General features: G+C 35.1%; 1 protein-coding gene across 6 annotated transcripts in view; it reads right to left on the bottom strand.

Annotated features, from left to right (window-relative positions):
- PPP3CB (protein phosphatase 3, catalytic subunit, beta isozyme) overlaps positions 1–16,901 on the bottom strand; it is a 28,808-nt gene extending 11,907 nt beyond the window's left edge. For 5 of the 6 annotated variants that reach the window (XM_010140759.1, XM_010140760.1, XM_010140758.1 and 2 more), the window contains exons 1-9: positions 16,707–16,901; positions 14,489–14,613; positions 13,135–13,246; positions 12,123–12,268; positions 6,690–6,829; positions 6,517–6,594; positions 6,324–6,418; positions 4,696–4,821; positions 2,684–2,761 (exon numbers count right to left, since the gene is read on the bottom strand). In XM_010140759.1, the coding sequence (XP_010139061.1) occupies positions 2,684–2,761; positions 4,696–4,821; positions 6,324–6,418; positions 6,517–6,594; positions 6,690–6,829; positions 12,123–12,268; positions 13,135–13,246; positions 14,489–14,613; positions 16,707–16,734 (928 nt within the window). In that variant the 5' untranslated portion in view covers positions 16,735–16,901. The remainder of the gene's footprint in view (positions 1–2,683; positions 2,762–4,695; positions 4,822–6,323; positions 6,419–6,516; positions 6,595–6,689; positions 6,830–12,122; positions 12,269–13,134; positions 13,247–14,488; positions 14,614–16,706) is intronic. The other variant, XM_010140764.1, reaches the window with a different exon arrangement.
- Positions 16,902–17,307: the final 406 nt, after the last annotated feature.

Genomic DNA, 17,307 nt, shown 5'->3' on the forward strand with positions numbered 1-17,307 from the left:
CTACAAGTCTCTCAATTTTCCTCTCACCTACATCTGTTTGAGGGCTACAAAAGTGAAGAGCTTTAACATGCACGCTGAGAAGGTTTCAGGCAGTGTTAGCGCCCGTATCTAACTCTGGAAGATCCCTTTGCCTTAGGAGGAGAAAGGCTGGTGCTGGGTAGGTTTGGTGTTTGCGGTTTTTTGTTGTTTTTTGTTTTGTTTTGTTTTAACATGACCTTTATACTGCCCCAGCCCTCCAGAAGCAACACAGTTAAGCCAAAAGGCCAAACGTATTACTCCAGGCTGCAGTACTGCACCAATATGGCCACTGAATCCTGATTAGTTCAGAGAGGACAATAAGGTGGCATCTGCTTGCAGAAGAATGTCTGATTTAGAGGAGATATGACAAAGAATTCTCCCATTCTCAATGCCTGCACAAGAAACAAATTCTGAAACACTCATACTATTATGCTCCAAAGGATTCACACAACCTTTGGAAACAACTCTATAATCTAATGCACTCCCAAATACTAGTAATATTCTCTAGAAGTGACAATTTATACAGAGAACAAATTAATCATTAGGTTAGTAATGGTCAGAAGAATTTTTCTGCACAGAATCATCTACTGTGAGATTTCTGAAAAACAGGCAATAGACCATGAATTTAAGTTAGTAGGCTTCTCTTTATGTTTTGTATACAGCCATCTTCAACATTGCACATTCAATCAAAAAACACCTTTTTTGACATCTCAGTTGAGGGCAACTAAAAGTACTATACGAACTGGAATATTGTATAAACACATTCCATGCACAACCTTAAAAGAAGTTCACATGAAAGTATTAAAAAGCAAGACAGACAACTGAACGCTCCCTACACATGCAGGATCAAAGATAAAATTTTAGAAATAGGTCAAAGAATGAAAATCTACAAAAAAAGGAATGGAAGAAAGGAGGAAAAAAATTCATGCACAGAAAGACAGATGTCTTGGAATATGACTTCTGATAATGAAATACACCAGACTTCATAAACATCCCATTAAAATGGGTAATAATAATAAAATGCTAGACATGTCTCTCACAGAAAGATATTTTCTGTATTAATACTTATACTGCCAGGTTCTATGAAGTCATATTTCAAAACAGTCCTACTCTGTCTGGTCTGTACCTTTTTTATTGCCATATATGAGTCGCTCTTCAGATGGAGAGTCCAGAAAAAAAGGAAGTGAACGATGGAGAAAAAGGTGAGTGAGACAAATAAAATAAAGATATTTAACTTGGCAGTGGTAATAAAGAAGGAATGGAGAAGAAATGTGAAAAAATAAAATGGAAAATTGCAACACTTAAAAACGCATTCATCAAACAAGAAGTGGAGTCGTTGAATATATTTTAAAATTTGACAATAAACAAGTGAAAGTTTGAAAGTCAACAGTTAAAAAAAAAATCCATTCACATGGAAAGATAAAGCGTAGACAGTACCTAGGTGGCATTAAGAGATGCATCAAGCAAAGAAATTGTTAAAGGAGACAGAAGAATAAAATAATTCAATTTAGGAAACTGCAACTCTTGTACTAAAGACAGGGCATATGCAATCAACTGATGACTGCACTTCTGCTGGACAACGTAAACCCTAATGTCTCAGAATACGACCCACCCCATCCTGCAAATGCTTTTTGTAATTGTTTTATGCTCAATTTAGTAGGATTTCTTGAATGAAAACCATAAATTAACTGTTTGGAGGATCACATCTGAGAATACTTCTAATTTTTCACATTTCTGGCAACAATTTAATGGCAGCAAAGTTCAAGTGGCTCATAACCAATGTATTTCAATCTAAAACACACAGCTGCTTAGCACACTCTTCTGCTACTCAATTTGAACACAGTTATCAAACATTAAGAATGCACACGTCTCTAATATCTTTACAAATGATCCCTTAGTGTTCCTCAAAGGCTGCTGAAACTTTCCCTCCTCCTCCACTAGCAACAAACAATCCACCAAATCAGTTCTGATGCTGGATAAAACGAAGCAAGTCTAAGAAACTTCTAGGTATGACATTAAGCACTACTGTAAAAAAGACAACAAAATGAAGTGCAATATGCTAGGTCTTCATGTTAATGTTGCTTCTGAATCATCATGCTACAAACATGTCTAACAATCTACTATATCATAGTTCAAAAGGTAGAAAGATGTTATAATTCATTACATAAATATATATTATATAATGTACATATGCAAGACCTTCTTTAACTTTTATGCTTTAAACTCAAACACTCAAACTTGTATTTCATACTTTATGTACGGTACTTTGCCATAACAAATATATCTGACTTCTACCTACATAGACTCTTTATGGAAGGGCAATAATTAAGAAATATAAAATCTTATAATAAATTTATTCTAAATATTATCAAAGTAAGTTTAGTATGTTTCAAATTTAAAGCACCAAGAAATTCTGAAAATTTTCCACAAAAAGTCTGTTTTAAACAGAATTACATATGAATATTTGAAAGGATAGCATTACTGCTTCTTGATCACAAACACAAAAACACAATTCCCTTCTCTTCTCCCCAAAATGCCATTATCTAAAGAAAAATTTGAAGGAAATATTTGTCAAATTCCAGGCAACACTACAGAAGTCTAAGTTAGCTACCGTTTCCAAGTTATTACCATTGAAAAGATTGATATATCTTAAAGTAACCCCTACCGTCAAATTGATCTTCTCCCTCTGTCATCAGTTCATCATCAGAGCAAATGCTCAAAACATTCACCAACATTTCTGTTACTGTATGGGAAAAAATAAACCTTAATTCATTCCCGGTAGAATTTTAAATACTTCCATGCACACAAGTCACCAGCAACTCTAGTGAATGAACTTCCACATCACAGTCATTGCTCAGTAACCTGGTTTCAAATACATGTGATTTTCTTGATGCATGCTGTCATAGAATTCAAAAAGCTTAGAAAAATAAGCAGCTAAAAATTAAGCCACCTAACAATCAGAGAACACAGCAGAGCTTTCTCTCTTACAAGGAATTCTTTTAGACAAGAATTCTCTACTTGTGTTTTAGTATTTTTACTTTAGGATAAGTATTTGAACTAGATTTTATGCCAAATATACTTAAATATGAAGACATTCTGACCGGTCCAATTTAGGCTTAAAACGAGAAAGCAATTTCATTCCTGGCACCTGCAGGCATGTAGAAGCAGCACTGAAGCAGAAAAATACTATAATATAAATATATAAACTACATGTCTTTTCAAACTCCTCTTAAAAATATCAACACAGTGGATACTCAAACTTGTCTCAAACAGCTTGTATTTTCTTTCCCCAGGAATCTCCTATTCTGCACTCAATCTTTCCCACGTATATCAGACTCTTTCTTAACACAGTCACATTTCTCCTCCGCCTAGAGTGTTCAGAAACCCAGCCCAGAAGTTCAGTCAGGCGGTTAAAAACCCTGTAAATTGATGCTTACATTTATTCACGACTAATTTGTAAAATCCCTGTTATCTGCTATAGTATTCTTCTCCATTCTTGGGAAATGAGTTACTCTAATGAAAAAACCCCAAATTACTCTGATTTTGATCTGTTCAACACCAAACAATACTGACACCATATCCTTCATCAAAAGTGTAAGCATATATTTGTGCAAAGGCAAGTCAAACTACAAGGAACATGATTCCAACAGTCTTAAACACACCGTGAATCTATAAAGCAACTTATTTGACAGCACTTGGGTGTCTCATCACCAGCATCATAACAAAAGCAAAATAAGCAGTATTAACCCTGATGCTATTGCATCATCAGGTATGAAAGATATAAACAAAAATCTCCCTTCAAACGTCAGGTGCCTCTGTTTAAAAATAAAATTGTCGAGTGGGTTAACCACATTTAGAAGTGTCAAAATTCCCTGCATTTAACTGCTTACTAGAGCGAATACAAACAAACCTAGAATTCTAGGTTTATGTGGCTGTAAATGTATCATCTCAAGAGTACTTTCAAAGACATTTAAAGAGCTTTCCAGATCTCTTTTATAAAAACAGCAGTTGCTGTCATGGTAGGATTTGAAACAGACCTCACTGTTTTCTAACTGAAGACTACTAAGAGCCCCAGTGACCTAGATTGAGAGTTATCAACTCTGGAGAGGCGGGGGATAAAAAAATCTGTGCTAATTTTTTTTTTTTTTAACAAGAAAAATTGTAACTGAAAATGTTATCTTTAATGAAGGTCAATCTGTTACAATTATATATGAAAGTTAAAATTTTACATAAAAAAATTAAAATGTACATAACCTAGCATTTTGTCGAATGTGAACAATTTTCATATTGACTTCAAATGCCGTTCAAAGGTACTACTTAACAATGCAGGTATACAACCCCAATGGAAATTATAATGCCTGTTAACACCTCTGCTTTATTAGATTCAGTTTCAACTATCTTATCTGAAACACGTGAAGAAAACAACTGAAACTTGTAGAACAAGTTGGTTTTCAGTCTACCCTTTTTCAGAAATGGCATTTTCACATGCCAACCCCCGCCCCCGCAAATCAATTTAACCACTTTACTGAATCTTCTACCTGATAAAGACAAATATAGATACCCATTTTGACAAAAATTAAGCAATTAATCTCTTATTTATTAAAAAAAAAAAAATATTCTGAACATCCGCCTGGGAGGAATAGAAAAGATACTCATTGATGTGTAACTTTTGCCTACCTTTTTCTCCAACAAATGGCAAAGACCATGTGAAAACATCCATAAAATTTGGCAGCCAGTAAGGATGAGGTGAACAATTGAACTGACGAATATTCATCACATTGTTTTCATATTTTAATACAGCAGCTAGAATAAAATTCAAATATTTTGAAAAGAATGTTTAAAACTTCCAATTACCACAAATGTAAAATCACAAGTTTGTTTTAGCTCTGTTTTATACTATAGACAAAACAATCCCAGAGATAACTCCACCCTTTTTCTTTCACAGAATTTCCAGGACAGATTTCTAATGGAGAACTTTGGATTTTTATTGCACATGTTGCAGTTTAAGGTACTGTTACATCTCAGTGTAGTTCTGTACTATCCTATTACATGTCTATAATGAGCAAGATTTTAAAAGGTCCTGAAAAGGTACCAATTCAGAAGCTTTAACAAAATCCTAACTCAGAACAGCAGTATACCCAGTATATCCAGACTGAGGTTTTACTCTTCATACGTGTCTACCCACAGTGTAAGCCTAGAGTAAATCCATAGAAATCTAGAAGAGCAGGGAGAAAGGGAAGCACAGAGAAACAAAACAGAAAAACAGAAGCATTCTAAAGCTAAACAGATTGCAGTTTTCCATACTTATATTAGACTGGGAATAGCTAATGTGAAAAAGGATTTTTAAAATACAGTATCCACAGAGGTGGTGAAAAAAGCCAGGTGAATCTATTTTTATTTCTTCTTTTCCTTACAATCAGCGGAAGTAACAACAGCTCATTTTTTCCTCTATACAGTTAATCACCCTACATTAAGTGGAATGGGTTGAGGGGTTGGTTCTTTAGAAGTGGGTGGGAGAAAAAGCAATGTATTTCATAGAAAAGATGTCTTGGTTTCAAAGGAACACTGTTTGAACATATGGAGATCTTCCATCACATACTTGAAATCCCATACTTTATGTCATATTTGAAATTCAGCAGGCTTTATTTTTAATTATGTCTGCTGTTGAACTTTATTCTCAGCTATGAAAAATATTAATTCACAGCTAAGCTGCTCTCTGTAATTCTGACCTGTAAATCTTTCTCCACACTTCCTGCAAGCTTCTCCTGTGCAATTTTATCTTAAGCAAAGGATGCACAAAAAGTAATTCCTTTTGTTTTACACCTCCCTAATAACATTTCCAATAGTGATCAGTATTTAGATCAGTACTTGCTCTTTCTTGATTTCCTGTACGTGGCCATTATGGCTCTGTACCATCACAATTAAGACTCTCACATGCCACGGCACACAACACGAACTATCTTATCCACAGGCTGCTGATCAATGCTTCCTCCCTTCCTTACTTAGTTCACAAACTAAAGACAACCAGAGGATTGAAAACTCACAGCACCCTTGTCTGGGTAGAAAACACCGGGTGATACATTCGTAAGTACTAAACAGCAACAACTGTTACAACATTTGTCCACACTTGTGGTTCGAGGTACTCTCATAGGCATGTGCTTTCTTCATAATATAAAACTTCTATTAATGGAATTTTTTTGTCCTTTCATTTCTTACCTGGTAAAAAATTGTTGGTATTAGCTGACTTATCTAGCAAGATATTTTTATTTTATTATTACATATTGTTATTAATAACATGTTCTTACCTTTATTATTGTAGACATCCAGGTAATTAGGTGCTGAAAAAATTGTTATTAATGATGGGAACCCTGTAGTTTGACTTTTCCTGTACATTCTATAACTGCAAAACCAAAAGGATTATTTTACATCTTACAGCAATAAGCAATTAATTTTTATTTTACACTGTGAATAATTTATTGAAGGGCACAAAGTGCTTACCCTGCATCTTGTGCTTCATGTGCTCTAATGATTGACAACAAGTTATTGTTTTGCAAAAATTCACAAACTGCTGGATAGCTGTGAAATGAAAACAACTATGAGTAAGAAAAAAACCTCTTCAAATATGCAAGAGTCAACATTAAAACATCAAATAGATCATAGCATACTCTCACCTATAAAAGTACGAGCATCCTCTGACTGTATTGTGACTGAAATGCTCTTGTGAATTTTCATTTCCAAAATCTTCTGAAGGATCTGACCACAATAGGTCACACATTGGTCCAAATGCTGGAGGCTCTTTGAATCTATCTAACTGTTTGAGAAAAGGAAACAGCACAAAGACTCTCTGAATATTAAATTAGAAACTTTTATACCTTTGTTAAAACTACATATCCATCAACACTAAGCATTTTTAGAACAAATCCCAACCATATCAAAGAAGTTCTGTATATTTTTTTCCTCTCCTCCTCATGAAATAAGGCAGAGGCATGCCAAAAGAATCAAACCTGTTAAGAGCAATAAGAGTTATTAGTTGTAAAAAGAAGGGAGATAAATTCCAGACTGATAGATATGTGTAATACAAAGTCAAGTTACAGACAAGGAACAAAATGGTCCTTTTTCATGCACATGCCATATCTACCAATCTGGAGACACTACCAGGAGTTAGCAAACAGAAACAGTACAGAAAACAAGAATTACAGAAGAAATGCGTGAAGAATTAGCATTGACTAGAAGAGACTAAAAGTATCATTAACCGCCCCCCAAACAACCAAAAAACCCTTGAAACACCCAACTCCATAATGAATCGTTTAACCACGTAATGAAAAGGTGACTAGCTTAGCTACACTTCTTTCATACAGGCTTTATTTCTCACTATAGCCCTGATGTAATGGGCTATAAGCATTTTAGGAGATGTCTTTATTTTCTTTTCTCTAGCTGCTTCTTTACGGATTTCCACTTGGAAACATCTACTTTAGCAGCCTGCAACTTTCCTAGTAACTACAGTGAAAGGGGGCAGAGGTAAGGAGGACAGCGCATTTGTTAACGTGAAAGAAAAATACCCTGCTTAAATAAGTAACAGTCAATCAATCTCTGATATCCCAGAAATGAAATCAGGTATCTCAGATTCAAGGCAAAGTTTATTTGATCTTTATGTAGCTGGAGTTTGTTCACAAGATGATTTTATCCAAGAAATGTAGGAACAGTTCTTTGATGGACAGTGCATTTATCTCACTTTACCTCCCATACCAAAGAAGATGACTTTGATGGTACTAGAGAACACTTATCTCTTCATGACAGGTTCGAAGGGAGGTTTGGTGAACACCTGGTGAATTTGAGTCTAACGATCCATAGGAATCCATTCAAATATGGAACCAGCAGTAGTGTCAAGCTCTCTCATGCCCTGGAAAATCAGAGCTCCCGAGGCTGCCACCTGTAACATAAGTGGAGAGGTCCAGATCTTTACCAATTCCTGCCAGATAATGGCAAGGCAGGTGTTAACGGAAATTGTTGTTGGAATTTATTCAATATTAAAATCCAGTGGTTTAACATGTCCCACACTGGATGATAAACCTGGTATGGAATATTTCTTCCAGATTGAAGAAGTCGGTCCATCAACTTATGCAAGTACCTGAATTTCTGTAGATCAAACCATCAAGTTTCTAAACCTCCAGCAACAGATTTGGGTCCAGAAGCTATCAGGATTCACACAAGGAAGATTTAACTCTTTGCTGATTGATGTTTCCATCAATACAGAAGGCTCAAAGTCTAGAAAGCAGTTCTAAGATATTTTCTTGAGTTATTCTTCAAGGATTTTCCTTATGACTTGGGCCAAATGGATAGAAATGTTACAAATAAGTTTTGGCTGCTGCAACATGCCTCTCTCCCAAACTACCTTCTCGTAGCACTGGAACAATAATGTAATAACGTAGTCGTTTCTTGAAGTAAGGAGGTCAGTTTGTAAAAAATAAATATACTTACATACACACCAAAACAGCATCTCCTTCACTAGACAGTCTACCAACTGGTTCTCAAGACATACCAAAATTTAAAGAAATGTCACTGCATGCTACTCAACCCAGACTGCAAATATCAAATCAGAATAATCAACTTAAGGGTTTCTCTACATCGAGACAGCAAGAAAGTTCACAAAGGACATGCATGAGTCAATTCAAAACACTTGTTACAGATTAACTATTTCTGAATGTGTTGCCACTATGACAAAACAGAAGTCAACTTATTTCTAAATATGATTAAGGTAACTGAGAAAGACAATTTTATTCAAAAGCATGAAACACCACAGCTGCTGTTAAAACAGAAATAGGTGCTATATTTTTTAATACATACCATAAGATGCTTAAATCTAAATTGATTTCTAGGTATTACACAGTCAGGGCTACTAAACTGAAGTGCATCATACCTTTGCATGGATATTAAAATTCACGAGTAACAAAACTTTGGTAGCAGATTAATGTACGGCAATCTTTTTTTTTTCTGAGACAAAAGACCTTCACATAAGTTTCACATTCTTGAAGATACAGATACCAGTTTTAATTAATCTGCCCTCATTTTCCTGAGAATTAATTCATAATAAAGCCCTAAAAAAAAATGTGAGAGCCAGTGAAGAGTGGCAGGGATCTTTCAATTTACTAAAGAAAAGGAAATTTCAGCAGACCTCAGGAAGCAAGATATTATTTATAAAGACAGATTCCCAGTAGTACCCCTATATATTTCAAGGCACTTTCAGGCATCTTACATATTACTAAAGAAAAGGAAATTTCAGCAGACCTCAGGAAGCAAGATATTATTTATAAAGACAGATTCCCAGTAGTACCCCTATATATTTCAAGGCACTTTGCTGACCAAGCCTTAGTATCACCAAGAACTAAACAAAAGAACCACCATCTGTTCTAAACGAGGAGGAAAACTCTGTCTCTATTCTTTAAATTAAGAGTCTCTATAATCCTATGTGCACACTTCCCTCTTTATAAGTCACTAGGCTTAAAATCACAATTCCTGGAATTTTATCCAGCAGAATTCTTGGCAGTGTAATCAAAATCAACTGAAGAGCACCTCTAAGTTGATGTACATGTGTCTGAAAGAGACACTCTTTACTAATACAATCAGACCATTTGTATAAACAAAGGTCAGAGAATAGAAATCAGACTACTGCAAGTTTCACAAACTTCCATTTTCCCAGAATTAAGCACTTGCAGTGATCTTTCTGGTAGGCCTTTACTGGCATAGCTACTGTGCTACCCGCCCTCTACTGGGAATAAGTTTACGCCAGCAAAAATAATAATTAAATTTGTGCAGTTTAGTCACCTTCTTGAATGTCAATAATATTGATAAAAGACTTCATCCGGGAGAAATTGCATCAGTTCATAGAGCTGTGATGACCATTTTTATGCTAGATTATTTTGCCTACACGTTTGCAAAGACCCCTCCTTAATAAGAACTTCTGCTAATAAACCAGCAGGCTTGTAATATTATACAATTGTCTTAACTGTTTACAGAAGTAATTTCAAACACACTTGTACTGCAACTATATGATGTTTTCCTAGATGTAAAAGAGCATTTCAAATCCCCCAGTTAACTTAAATACATTTACAACATCAGCACATGCCAAATTCTAATGCAGCTATTGAAGCTGCCGCCAACCCATGAATAGCGCCTTTTCCAAGTTACCAGATGATTCTTTAAAAAACAAAAAAGGCCCAAAGAACAGTTCTAATAACACTGCGTTCCATTTATAAACGTGGTTTTCATCAGACACAATATACGATGCAGATTTTAATACTTTTATATACACATACAAGCTTCTATTTCATCCTAATGTAGCCTTGAGCATTATAGAAGCACATACAAAAGTACAGGCCAAGATGAGAGAACTACCTTTTTACTAAATTTACTTGATGTTTTGAAATCTGATTAGCTGCAAGACTGAGACTAAACGAAAAATGAATCATAATCCCATTATGACAGTGGCTTTCCAAAGTTTTTTTCCAGACTGTTTCCTCTATACTACTTTCCAAAAAGCTTTGGTCATGTTTCATCTGTAACATGAGAAGTGTTCAGGCCTTGTCAGGAAGGCACCATTTACTCGCCTTGCTTTCTTCTCTTTCTTTGCGTGATGCATATAGATTACTGTATACGTTAGTACTTGCTCCAAAAAAGTAATGCGCCTCAGTACATTTTCCCACTTAGAACACTGAGCCTGTAAATATGCTTCCTCTCTGTTTCTACCATTTTCTTCTCCTCTCACATCATTCTGCTTGGCAGTATAATATCTGTAAGTGAAATAAGCTGACATTACAGCCTCTGAAATGATCCAGTCAATACAAATAAAATCTGGTGAATTCAGAAATGAGATTCAACTGGACAGTACCTATAGATCTGAGGAGAAGGAGAAGTAAAAAAGAAAAATGGAGCACAAGTAAAGAAGAAAATGCTAAGAAAATTAGAAACACAATAAATGAAGATAAAAGACAAAACAGGCCATCAATATTTATGCATTATAAAACTAAATTTGGAACATACTTTTTCCTTCTCTCTGATATTCAGATCTTTTTTGAAAAGGCCTCCATGTACCTTCTTCCATATGTGGATAAACTTTTTTCTTCCATCCTTATCTACAATCCCACATCTTTTTTAGGACCACCTATTTATATTTTAAGCCAAAATCAACTACACTTTAACTACTTAACTAATCATATCAGGAATAGTTTTGATTCCCAAACACTGCAGGCAAAATGTCAGGCAAGTTAACTAAAGTCAGTCAAAAAGCAGTATGCAAAAAGAAAATCAACTGAGTTTGAAAATTCACTTCTAATACAATCTTCACCTGACATGAGCAGTCCATACAACTTCAAACCAAGTTATTAGCAAGAGATGCCTCATGTTACCACAACCTTCTTCCCTTTAAATTGCACACCACTAGCGTTCCCACTGTACAATTTTTAAGACTTGTTTTCATCCTTCTTACCGATACACTCAGCACATTTACCACAGTGAGAGGCACTCCACAGCTGTTACTCAAATGACTATCAATTTGCCATTTTAAATAGAAATCTGCATTTCTATTAAATACTGCAATTTCACACGCTTTCAAAATCAAAATCCACACGATCAAGAGAGTAAAAAAAACCCCCAGTTTTCAAAGACATGTAAGAATAACTGAAATGGATGTTTGATATGCCAAACAATTTTAAGACGACAATTAACTTCTATGAGTTTTGTTCTGAAAGCCATGGGAATACTAGCTCTTATCTAGAAATGAACATGAAGCATTATTTCAGTTGGATATGAAGTTCTTTATATATACTACCTGTCTCAGGAAACTACGTGGAGTTTTTGAAAGGTTGTTTTTGTGTGTGTTTTCTAACAGTCCCAGCTGTCCCCATGAAATCTACTAATTGAAAATGCACTAGATAGTCCAAGAATTTTTAATTATGATACTGCTGAGCCTACATTTCAGTTCCTGATTTACACTTCGAAAACAGACAAGAACAGAAAACAATATACTGACAATTTCACACACATGACTTTGTAGAGTATCATATAAATATCTGTATTTGCACTTATTTTCAAACACACAAAATACTCACTCTCCTAATGTCATCTAGCGTATTAATTTCTGGTGAAAGTCCACCATGAACACAAAGAAACTGTTGATTTAAGAGAGCAGCAAGAGGGAGACAATCAAAAGCTTCCATACAAGCATCGTAGACTCTTTCTGAGTATTTTATTTTACCTGCAGGAAAGAAAATATAAAACATTAAGAAATCCCTATTAGATGGAAGAATTCATCTAGGGGATCATAATTATAAGAGAAATCTTGAACTGAATGCTTAAAAAAAACCCCAAAGCAATTAACATTTTGGGGTTTGAATGAGTATTTCCAACCACCAGAAGAGCAAGAACTTCTCTAAGACATATTCTCTTCCACAACTATAAACTTCTTTCATTTCTTCTTCTGTTATGTGGAAAAAAAATTTATTTTTTTAAAAAAATTACAGAACTCTTTTCCATTGAACAATTATACAGCATACTGCTGTGTAAAATACTAGTGATAAGTTTGTGATTTCTCATTTACAGTGAAAACCTAAGAACTGCTTGTAGATTACATCACATTTACCTACATCAAAGAGGGTTCTACCAGGGCAAGTGACCCATTTATTACTGGATCAATATTTACACAAGCCTCCAAATGGAGAAGCATCACCAGAAGAGTTATGTTACTAGTATAGTTGAAATCAAGTCCCCAAATGGAAAAATTACTCGGCAATAGAGTTTTCTTGACATCTTCACAATCCTGCTCAGCAAGTTACTTTGCACTCCCAATTATAGCCCAGACAGCAAATTAAACCTTCCTCTCTCCAGGATTTCAAAATCAGGATTGATACATCAAAATTTACTTCAAAATATCTTTACGGACAGTAGTATTCTACGTAACTTGCACTCCAATGCCCCACTTAACTGCAAGCAATTCTACAGAAGTCAATGGGGCCTCCAAATGTCTGCAAGACTAATTGTAACAGATAACTTTTAAGCACAATGACAGACTGTAGATCAGCAAGTTAGAAGTAAGCTAATTTTACATTCTTAGAGAGTACTTACATTCTTGCTTAAAGGTAAAATACTCTGTTAGGTGTCTGCATTCATGGTTGCCTCTCAAAAGAAATAACGTGCTTGGGTAGAGAATTTTCAGGACCCATAAGTACAGCACACACTGTGAAAAACAAAGATATCCAGTAAAATACACTAGGTTATAAGAACTTCAAAACCTATTATTGAGAAACACCGAGTAGGAATTTTAGAAGTTTCAAAACAAGTACAGCTTAATGTGCCATTTTAAAATACAGCACTACTTCCCGAGTCCAGTTCTGGACATGAGTGATGCAAATCACTTATTGCTTTTCTTAAGAACAGCTGCACAGAATGCTGGAAAAAAATATGTTTACTGGACACTCGGTAAGTAAATAATCTCAGGAGAATTATACCACAGAAAACCTTCAAGGACAATTACATTATTTGTAATTATCAAGAACAGGCCAAGAAGATCAAATTAATAAATAGGGAATTCCTACTGAAATTTTTCCTTATAAATGACTGAGGCAATCACTCTCGCTGCACCTCCTTCTTGTCTACCATCCCTAACAATCACAAAAGGCATTGTTTGTGCCTGCCCTTCACAGCATATACTCACACATGTTATTAAAACAGCGTAATTGTAATACAGAACAGAAATGACTTGCAAAGTACTATTTCAAATGGTATGCCACTGTATTAGATTTGGTATCTACGGTCAGATCCCAAGCTGAGGCAGTTCCCAATCTGGTTCCAGAAGAAGAGTTAACTTAAAAATCATAACTCTGAAACTAACTGATATGAATACGTGAAAAACCTCTGGAAAGTAACACATTTAATAAAAATGCTGAAAATTGAAAAATTAAAAACTTTGAATTAAAAATACCTGAGAAATTAATGGCAGAAACACGTCATCCTTAGGAAATATCTGTAATCGCCCTCAGAATTTTAGTAAAGAAAAATATTAATAATTATTAAAAACCATTTGATTACATAAGTAAAATGAATCTACTTTATGCAGATAAACAGCTATAATAAATTGAAAGACCTTATAATCATGACTCACCTGTTCTCCAAAAACAAACATATCTTCCTGCATATTTCCAGAGAGGCATGATTACATATAATAATGCTATAGAATTCAAATTTTAAAAAACTAACTGAAGAAAAAGGAAGAAAAATGAGTAAGTCTGGTGATTTCAACAGGACAGTCCAAATGGCTGGTCAGTATCCTCCTGCAAACAGGCCTTTGTCATAAGAGAAAGCACAGCAAGGAAGACCTCATTCACATGTTAAAGCAGAGACCTAAAATTTCATTCAAAACCTCTGTGACAGTGTGCTTATAGAAAAATTTAGGACAAAACAGATTAATATATTCAGTTACCTCTATACTAAAATAACCTCTGTCTACATAGTCACCGAGGAAGAGGTATCTTGTGTTAGCAGGTGATCCTCCCACTTCAAACAGCTTCATTAGATCAAAGAACTGGCCATGAATATCACCACACACTGCAAGCAAAAATTTTGTTCAAATTAATTTTAAAAAAATCCAGCAGAAAAGTTACTAAGTTATAGTTAAGTAAACAGCCACAAAGTACTTCTATTTAAGAGGAAAGGCAGGTAGAAAGCAGGAATAACAGAAATTTTTGAAGCTTCCCCCTTTGCTTTTCATTAAGGTGCTGTCCTCACTAGCTGTGACAACGCTGACGACAGGCCTACCTGAGTCTAGCAGATTGTGGACTATTTTTCAAACATGGTTAATGCACTGAGCATTGAGGTCTTGAAAGTCAGCAGCAACTCTTTACTGTCCTCCCCAATCCCTTAGCTATCTATGCATATTTGAAAATAGCTGCTGCTTTGCAACAATTTGCTCTGTCCATGTGGGACTGAAAAAAGCAGGGAGTATGCTTTTGTTTCGGAATCAGACTAACATACCTTTTAAACAGCATCGTATCTTCTCTTTGCTCAGTTATTCTACTCCTTCAAATAACCATGTTCACTATTTCAACATTGGATTTTTCTTGTGTTTTTATAATATGAGACAGGACAAGTGGTCAGCAACCGAAGGCGTAAGTGCCAAAGTCAGCAGATGGGAAGACTCTGAAGAGTGTACAGAAAAGCCAGGTCTTCTCACAATTTAAAAAAAGCAGAAAAAACGTATGGAAGAGACAACTGCTCCAAACTCCTCATTCCCACAGGACTTCCCAGGCCAGTGGAAGCTAGGAGCTGCCTTCTCGCTTCTGCATGAGGTATTGCTGATAACAGTTAACAGGAATTTGAGAGACTAGGCCTTCTATTAAATGTCTTCTGCAAAATGTCACTGACCAACTGATGAACAGCATCTTCCAACTTCTCAGAATTTCTCAGGAAGTTTTTTGGGGGAAAAAAGTTGTACTAATTTTGGAAAGAAATACTGGATATGGCACACCACACTTTAAAGGTCTTTATTCCCTTGGAGCATTTGTCATCATGACCTACAAAATACTAGACTGAATAGGATGTGTCCTCTTTTATGTCAGTTTTCTAAAATTTCTACTCAAACACTGCAAGAACCTTCCTTCTTTTTCAGCTGCCAATATACCGATAGCTCTGGGTAACTACCTGAATAAATGAAAATACAAAAACGTCTAAGTTCAGACAGTCACTTAGTGGTTTCCGCCATTTCAATAATGCATTTTAAAAAAAAATGTCAATAATAACGATGTACTGTTTAAATGTTTTAATTTACTTGATACTAACAAATTTAAGCAAGCTGATGCCCTGAAAGAACCTTTTCATACACTGATTTTATACAGGTCTGTTTAGAAGGAAACACAATTCAAATGAAAGAAAATCTGATTTGAACACAAAAATCAAATGTGCTTTTATTATCACAAATAACGGATATGCAACGTAAACTATTTTCTGTGAGTCTGGGTTGTTTATAAATAAAAGTACTAAAGGACACCGATTCCAACTTTCACCAGGTCAAACAGCAATAAAACTATTTGAACCATCAAAAAACTCCAAAACCTCCTAAGAGTCAATTTTGTATCCAATGGATCTGATTCTAGTACTTTAGAGATGCTAAAACAATCTTTCGACACTTTCTATTACTACCACCCTCAGAAGAACATGGACAAGAACATGGTTTTACACACTTCAGTCTCACCTACAAAGGAACTACAGAGGTGTACTTTTGACTCAGAATTCCATTTCACAGCACCTGCTTCAAACCACAGCAACTAGCTTCTCTTCACGCACTTAGACTTCAGGATGATTCATTTTTCTATTCCAGGTATATGTTTTTACTCTCACATACAACATCTCAGGAATTGAAAATCCATAATTCATCAGCATTTAACTACATTCTATTTTGTCTTTTTAATACCAATCATACTATCTTTTTTCCATTGGGTTTAATGCCTTCATTTTGGAAAATAATGTGCAGCCTATTTTTTCAGACCATTTGAGTACTATTAAGCAAATGAAGTTGTGAGGGATAATTAAGTAAGACTGTACAGAAATTTTCTTTTAGCAAGTTACAAGACAATCTTTACTCCTGAAAAAAATCTGTCTTTTTTTCAAATTTAATTATGAGTGAAATTATCTAGAAATATTACCTGTAATTGGAGCCTCAACTTCTATCATGGTTTTTTCCCTCCGTAATATTGCGGCGCCCTCATTGATGATTCTAAGTGCAATTTCTTCATCCACTCGACCTTCTTTTATCAAGTGGTTCTTCAAAATGTCAACCCTTGGTCTCCCATCTGTATCAAACACTTCCTCAGACGTCAAGCGATGCGTTGGTGGAAAAGGGACAGCTGAAAATTAAAAAGAAGAAACAGTAGTCACAACAAAGCCAGTTTAAAAATATAATCCATCCACGATTGTAATAGCTGCCATCCAAAGTAACAAAACTGTCTGTCAATCAATGAACTTGATGACATCATTAAAAGTTGGATGAAATAGTACTATCTGTGTTTGTATTTAAAAAAAAAAATCACATCTATAATGTGCAAGTCTGTAGAATCTGAAAAAAAAAAAGAGTTGGCACAACACTATGTACAAAATTTGGAAGAGTCAAAACAGCCTTTGCAAAGGGACATCATGTCTCTTCCATATACTGCCATTCTCTGAAGAACTCAAGTACTGGGGATGCTGGAAATCCATTTAATATCCACTCGGACTCACAAAAGGCTTTTTAAAATAAGCCCAACATCA

The sequence above is a fragment of the Buceros rhinoceros genome, unplaced genomic scaffold (genome assembly GCF_000710305.1).
Source record: "Buceros rhinoceros silvestris isolate BGI_N320 unplaced genomic scaffold, ASM71030v1 scaffold19117, whole genome shotgun sequence".
NCBI classification, from domain to species: Eukaryota; Metazoa; Chordata; class Aves; order Bucerotiformes; family Bucerotidae; genus Buceros; species Buceros rhinoceros.